Genomic DNA, 6,845 nt, shown 5'->3' on the forward strand with positions numbered 1-6,845 from the left:
CGGGGCACAGACGGGGTGCAGATGGGGCACAGACTTGGGGCACAGACAGGGCACAGACAAGATCCAGACTCGGGGCACAGTGGGGTGCAGACCCGGGGCACAGACAGGATGCAGATGGCGCACAGACTTGGGGCACAGACAGGGCACAGACTTGGGAGGCAGATGGGGCACAGATTTGGGGCACAAATGGGGCACGGACAAGGGGCATGGACGCGGGACCCCTCGAGGGTGGAGGCCAGGAGCCGTGAACTAAGCAGGAGCTATGGGTTCATCAAAGTGGGTTGAACTATGGCCTCCAAGTCCTAACCCCTGGTACCTGTGAATGTGGCCAATGGTGGAACTAGGGTCTTTGTAGATGTGATTCAGCTACGGATCTCCAGGTGGGATCAGCTTGGTTGGGGAGCACCTGCAAGGCAATGACAGGTGTCATAGGAGAGAGGAGAGAGGGATGGAGACACCCAGAGGGAAGCCAACCACGTGACCAAGGGAGAGAGGCTGGAGGGACTGTCTGCGAGCCAAGGAGCCCAAGGAGTGCTGGCCAGCACAGGGACGCTTGGGAGAGGCAGGAGGACCCTCCCTTAGAGTCCCCAGAGGGAGCCAGACCCGCCACATCTGGACTTGGGACTTTTGGCCTCCAGAGTAAAAATAAATGAGTGGTTTTAAGTCACAGTTTATATTCGGTGTTATGGCAGCCCCAGGAAGCTAAGACAGAAGAGTGGTCACCCTGGGTGAGCAAGCAGGGACAGCAAGGGACCCACACCCAGATCTGGCAAAACCAGGCACCCCCTCCCCTCTCAGCCTCCAGCTCCTTCTGGAGGTTGAGCAGAGTCTTCTCCTCACCCAGCAAGATTCACCCTGTGGAGGTGGGAAGAGTCCCCGTGGAGCTGGCTTTCTGGGGCGGCTGCTGTGTGGTGGGAAGCAGGGGGGGTGAGAGGGCTGCCCACCGCCCACCCGGATGTGCCCGAGCCGTGCATCTCACTGGTGTCTCCCTGACGGGGCTGGGGGCGCCAGTGGGCTGGGAGAGGGTGTGTGCTGACCCTAGGGTGTCTCCCCACCTCCATGGGTTCCCCTCTCTCCTGGGGTCCGGTGCTGGCCCCGGGCACCCTTACCCGGGTTCTCGGCCACGACAGTTCTGGGAACACCCTGCACCACCTTGCTGGCCACCTGGGCATAGGGGTGGGCCCGGCCAGGTGCCTGGCACGGGCCGGGAGCCTGGACAGCTTATGCCCCATGGCCGACGTGCCTTTATGGTGCTTTTTGGAAAAGGAGGTGCATGCGATCCTAGTACAACCTTCTTCCCACTCCATCAGTGGGATCCATCCCAGTGTAGACAGACGCCATGCTGGCCAGCTGCAGGAAATTTCCCTTGGGAAGGAAATGAAGTCGATATTCAGCAGTGTTAATGCCGGCCCAGTGCTGAGTCGGGGGGGCAGGGAAGAAGGAGCTCCCCACCCCACCCCAACCCTCCCCAGCTGCAGCAGGGGACCAGGACGCCCCCAGGGTCCATCAGAGCCACACCCGTGCTGGACCCCCTGCCCTCCTCACGCCCACCTCTGAACTTGCCAGCCCCCCACCCACTGGCTCCAGCCACAGACAGACCCTTCCCCCTGTGGCTCTGGGGCTCCTGCTCAGGCCTGCTCCCAGCCAGGTGGTGGCTTGATGCCCTGTTTGTGGGAAGCCAGGCACCCCCAAGTGCATCCTCTTGGATTCACGAGTGGGGGTCCTGGAAGGGGTGGGTGTGTGTCCTCCCCCGGCTCTCCGGTCCTTTGTCCTCAGCTGGGAGCTCTGAGGGCTGCCAGGTGGCTCAGGGACCACACCGAGAGCCCACACGGGAAAGGAGAGGAGTCGGGGAATCCCACTGCTGTACCTATTCAGGATCCCCCAAGAAATCCAGAGGAAGTGCTTCCTCTCAGATAGAATTGTCTTCCTCCACGATCAGGAAAAGCCCCTCGCTCCTGCCTTTCCCCTGCTCGAGATGACCGGGTGGGGGTGAGGGCTGCAGACCTCAGCCTGGGGGGCCGCGTGGGCAGAGCAGGGCCTGTCTCCCTCGATGGGGAGATGCCTCTGCGGGACCAGAAAGAATTTTCCTTGTGCCTCGCAGGCTCCGCAACCGAGTCACCATGAGAACTGTGTTTTTAATAGGAGAGTCCCCTGGAGACGTATAAAACAGTGCCCGTGTGGAAGAGAGAGCCAGTCCGGGTGCTGTCCCTCTTTGGGGACATCAGGAGAGGTGAGCGTAGTGAGAGGACTGGGGGTCCTGCACTGGGGACGGGAGCCGGAGAATGTTCCCTGCGAGCCTTGCGCACCACGGTCCCGGCGGCCTCACGGGCACCCCAGCTGCGAACCTGGTGCCGGCGAAGGAGCCAGGAGGCACGGCCCCAGGCCACCCCGCCCGGACGATGCATCCCTTGGTCTAATGTGTAAGGTCCTTCCTGCACTCGTCTTCCCACCAGCAGGCCGAGGGCTCTGTGAGGCGGTGCCCGGGGCTCCCGCAGCCACGCCCACGTGTCCCACAGCCTGGCTGGGTGACCTCAGCCTGCACACCGCAGCCTGGCGGATTTCCTAACCCGGAGCATGACACCACAGCCCCGGAAGGCCTGGTTCTGCAACAAATTCCTTGACTTAAATCAATACACAGTCGAGTTGGCTTGCTTGGTGTGGAATGTCATGAACGGCTTCATCCTCAGCCCCAGTCGCCTGGTTAAACAGAGTGTTTGCTCATGTTTTCGGGTCAGTCTTTGGCCATTTCATTCTGCGGGGGTCAAACGCTGGCCCTTCTGTGCCCTCCTCATGTCTCCCCTTGCAGAGCTCGAGAGTCTGGGCTTCTTGGAGAGTGGTTCCACCCCGGGAACACTGAAGCACTTGGACGATGTCACGGATGTTGTGAGGAGGGACGTAAGTCGTACCGTGTGCCTCTGGGGCCAGGGTGAGCGCAGGTGTGCGGGACATCCCGTGGGGGCCGGGGCGTGTGGCTTGCAGGGATGGCAGGCACCCCACGGGCAGTGGGAGAGAGGAGAGGGTGGTTTTCGTGGCCCCCACGCTGCCCACAGCCCAGAGCAGAGCCGTGGGCCCGACCTCCAGCCGAGGGGTTGAAATGCCAGGGGCCAGTCCCAGCACTGGGGACGGTGCTGCCCAGACTGTGGGCTTAATCCCGCCCGCCATCTCACAGAAAGTCTTGAACTGAACAGCCAGTCACTGTTTGGGGGCATCCTCCAAACACGGCGGCAGAATGTTCCGGCTCCCTCGAAGGCTGTTTCCTGCTGGCCCAGACAGTGGCCTTGGAGGAAGTGCCTCCCGATGACTCAACAGGACACCGCTGAGCCCGGAGCCCTTCCCAGCTGGCGGGAAGGGGCTGGGAAGCCTCCTCTGGAGGCGCCGGGGCAGGAGGACCTGGTCCGTCGGGCTCTGGCAACAGGAGAGAGGATTGGAGCCCATGGTCCTGCGAACCACCACCCGTGGGCAGAGGGTTTGGGGCCGGCTGGTCACAAGGAGGGGCCCGGTGGGGGTCGTGCTCTGCCCTGCCTCAGCGTTCTGCGCCCCGGCCGGCCCGGGAGCCCATGGTCCGAGGAGCTAGTCCTCCTCTCTGGCCGTGCCTGGGGGAGCCCAGCAGCCTCGTCCTGCCCCGGGCTCCCCTGCCCTGAAGCCAGCGCAGGTCTCTTCACGGGGCGGGGCACACCCGAACCCCATGCCCTTAACCTTCATTACCATGGGCCTCATCCGAGACCCCACATCTGCCCTCACCCCACCCCCTGTGGACAACCCACTGTGGGGCATTTCCGGAGCGTGCCCCCGCATGATGCTCATCCCAACCCCAGGGCCGAGTCCTCAGACAGGGTGTGCAACAGGACAGGGACATCTCCCTGCCCACTGGCTGTGGCTCCCAGACACCTGCCTTCCCTAGCGAAGCCTGCGGTCAGTAGCAAGGCGGGACACCTGTTTTCTACGGCTAGCCTGTGGCCTCTATCATCGATAGCCACGTGACGCCTACGATCACCAGCAATGTGTGCCATCATTTTTGATAGTAATACTCGAAATCTGTGTTCTCTCAGTAGCCATGGGGACACCTGTTACAGCAACCCCGGCTCCGGGGTGCGTGGCATCACTCAGCGCCCCGCGCCACCCCTCCGACCTCACTTCCTTTCACGAGGCCTGTGACATGGACCGGACTGCTCACAGCCCCTCCTAGAGATGGGGAGCGGCCGTCCCCACCTGCTCCTGGCTGTGGGTTTCCAGGAGATTTAAAGTGAACTCCGGCGGGTTTCTGTTCCAGGCTGGAGGGGAGGGATTTGGGGGGGAACTGGGAGTTCTCGCTTAGACTCTGTCTTTCTCTGTGCGCGGCTTCACCGTGACAGGTTTGGGGGGGTCAGCAGCTAACTGTCGGGTTGCTTGTCTGGAACCGTCAGCCCGCACTCGGCGCCTTGCGTCCCTGACCCGCTCTCCTCTGTCCAGACACCCCTGCCGTAAGCTGGGCCAGAGCCCCGGGGCCAGACGCCCCCAGGGTCACACTCAGCGACATTAGCCCTTAGGGACACGGGGACAGGGTGGAGGCGGCGCAAGGTTTGGGGGCTTACCGTAGGATGCAGGCTCTTGCTGAGCAGTTCGGGGGACAGTCCAGGGAGCAGGGGCTATTAGGAAACCAGGGGTCCGGTATCTGGGTCTCTCGTTAATTTATTTTAGTAGAAAGGGGCTGGGATTGTCGTTAGCGGGAGTCCCTCAGGCCGCCCAGACAGTGGCCTTGGAGAGCATCCTGTTCTTGAAGAGCATCCTTTTGTTGTCTGCTCAGGCGTGAGTGGGGGTGGATTTTATCATTTTCCGTGGGCCTGCAGTGACCGGCTGGCAGGGAAGGTGGCGGCCCGGCGGTTAGCTCCGGGCCGCCGACTGTCACGTCGAGGGCACACACGGATTCCACGTGAATCCTGGCGCGTCACTGTGCCAACCTTCCCAGGGGCGCTTCTTTTTTTTTTTTAAAGATTTTTTTTATTTATTTAACAGAGAGAGACATAGCGAGAGCAGGAACACAAGCAGGGGGAGTGGGAGAGGGAGAAGTAGGCTTCCTGCCGAGCAGGGAGCCCGATGTGGGACTTGATCCCAGGACCCTGGGATCATGACCTGAGCCGAAGGCAGACGCTTAACGACTGAGCCACCCAGGCGCCCCAGACGGTCAATTTTGAGAGTTTTTTTAATCATGTGAGTTTTTTTTTTTTTAAAGATTTTATTTGTTTATTTGACACAGAGAGAGACAGCTAGAGAGGGAACACAAGCAGGGGGAGTGGGAGAGGGAGAAGCAGGCTCCCCGCTGAGCAGGGAGCCCGACGCGGGGCTCGATCCCAGGACCCTGGTGGGATCATGACCTGAGCCGAAGGCAGACGCTTAACGACTGAGCCGCCCAGGCGCCCCAGGGGTGCTTCTGTAAGGCACAGAGGGGTCACCTCAGACCCCGAGTGCCCTGCGGAGGGCTGGCCTCCCCTCAGAGGATGGAGGCCGGGCTCCGCGCGTCCCCGAGGCCAGTGGCGACCGAGAACCACCGCGGCAGGACTGACTGGTGGGCCTCACTGCCCCACCGGGGGGCTCTGCAGGGGCTCAGCCTCGTCATAATCCTCCCACCTGGACACATGAGGTGCCCGCTGCTGTGGGGACACTTGGCCCCTGAAAGCCTGCAGTGGACAGGGCTGTTCCGGCAGGACAGTGTGCTGTCTCCCGCAGGTGGAAGGATGGGGCCCGTTCGACCTCGTGTACGGCTCCACACCCGCCCTTGGCCACGCCTGCGACCATCCTCCGGGTAAGAGACGGCGGTCTGCCCGCATCCGGGCCCTCTCGTCCCCACACCCTCCTGCATCCTGAGGGACAGCGGCATTCTGAGAAACAGTTGTCCTCGGCCTCACCCGCACGAGTAGCCTGTCCGCTCAGCGAGTACGGTTTGGTGGGTTTGACCCACGGGAAGCCACGCTGCATCTGAGAGTGGGGGGGGGATCCGTCACCACAGAAGCTGCCTGACCCTCACCCGCTGTGCTCTGTGTCCCTGTCGCAAGTGCTCTGCATGGATATATGCACAGGAGGACACGCACGTGCGCTTTGCCCACGGGCTTCTCTCGCCCTGCGTCGTCCCTTCCTAACACAGGGCGCCTGGGTGAGGCTGGGGTCTGCGCTCGGGGCCACACGGACCCCGGGGCCCTTGAGGCTCAGCTGCTCTGGCAGGGACAGGCCTGCCCTGGGGAGTAGGTGGGGGCCCACAGCAGGCCAGCCACGCCAGAGTGGCCCTCCCGCAGTCACCCCTGCCCCCCAGCCCCTCAGCCTCCCCGCTCCCGCCCTGTCCCCTCACGGGCACCACCCCCACACACGTACACACCCTCCCCCCCACCACCCAGCGTGGTACCTGTTCCAGTTCCACCGCGTCCTGCAGTACGCGAGGCCCAGGCCAGGCAGCCAGCAGCCCTTCTTCTGGATGTTCGTAGACAATCTGGTGCTGAGCCAAGAGGACCAGACCGTAGCCACTCGCTTCCTGGAGGTACGTGCAGCGCTGCAGTCTGGGTGGCGGGCACGGAGGCCTCCCCAGGGACATGCCAGTGCCTCCAGGGGACAGCACGGCTCATGGCCACACCCCGGAGCCTCCCCTTCTTGGGGCTCACGAGGGCCCGTTGCACTCCCGAAGTACAGACCTGTCGGTGGCCTTGGAGGGCGTCCCCTGCACGTGGCTCCTGCACTTCTGGGCACGTGGGGATCCACGTTTGTGCACAAAAACATCTCCGTACACAGTGCACGTGTGCACACACCACACACACATGCACACACCACACACTCTGTACGAGCTCATGCACATGCATGTACACCACATATAGTACACAGAG

At 62.5% G+C, this 6,845-nt stretch overlaps 1 protein-coding gene across 1 annotated transcript in view; it reads left to right on the forward strand.

Moving 5' to 3' along the window:
- The window catches only part of DNMT3L (DNA methyltransferase 3 like), a 23,990-nt gene that overhangs the window by 3,614 nt on the left and 13,531 nt on the right, over positions 1–6,845 (forward strand). The window contains exons 7-10 of the mRNA XM_021679190.2: positions 2,143–2,230; positions 2,807–2,895; positions 5,704–5,779; positions 6,366–6,505. Coding sequence (XP_021534865.1) covers positions 2,143–2,230; positions 2,807–2,895; positions 5,704–5,779; positions 6,366–6,505 — 393 coding nt within the window. The remainder of the gene's footprint in view (positions 1–2,142; positions 2,231–2,806; positions 2,896–5,703; positions 5,780–6,365; positions 6,506–6,845) is intronic.

This window comes from Neomonachus schauinslandi, chromosome 1 (assembly GCF_002201575.2).
Source record: "Neomonachus schauinslandi chromosome 1, ASM220157v2, whole genome shotgun sequence".
NCBI lineage: Eukaryota > Metazoa > Chordata > Mammalia > Carnivora > Phocidae > Neomonachus > Neomonachus schauinslandi.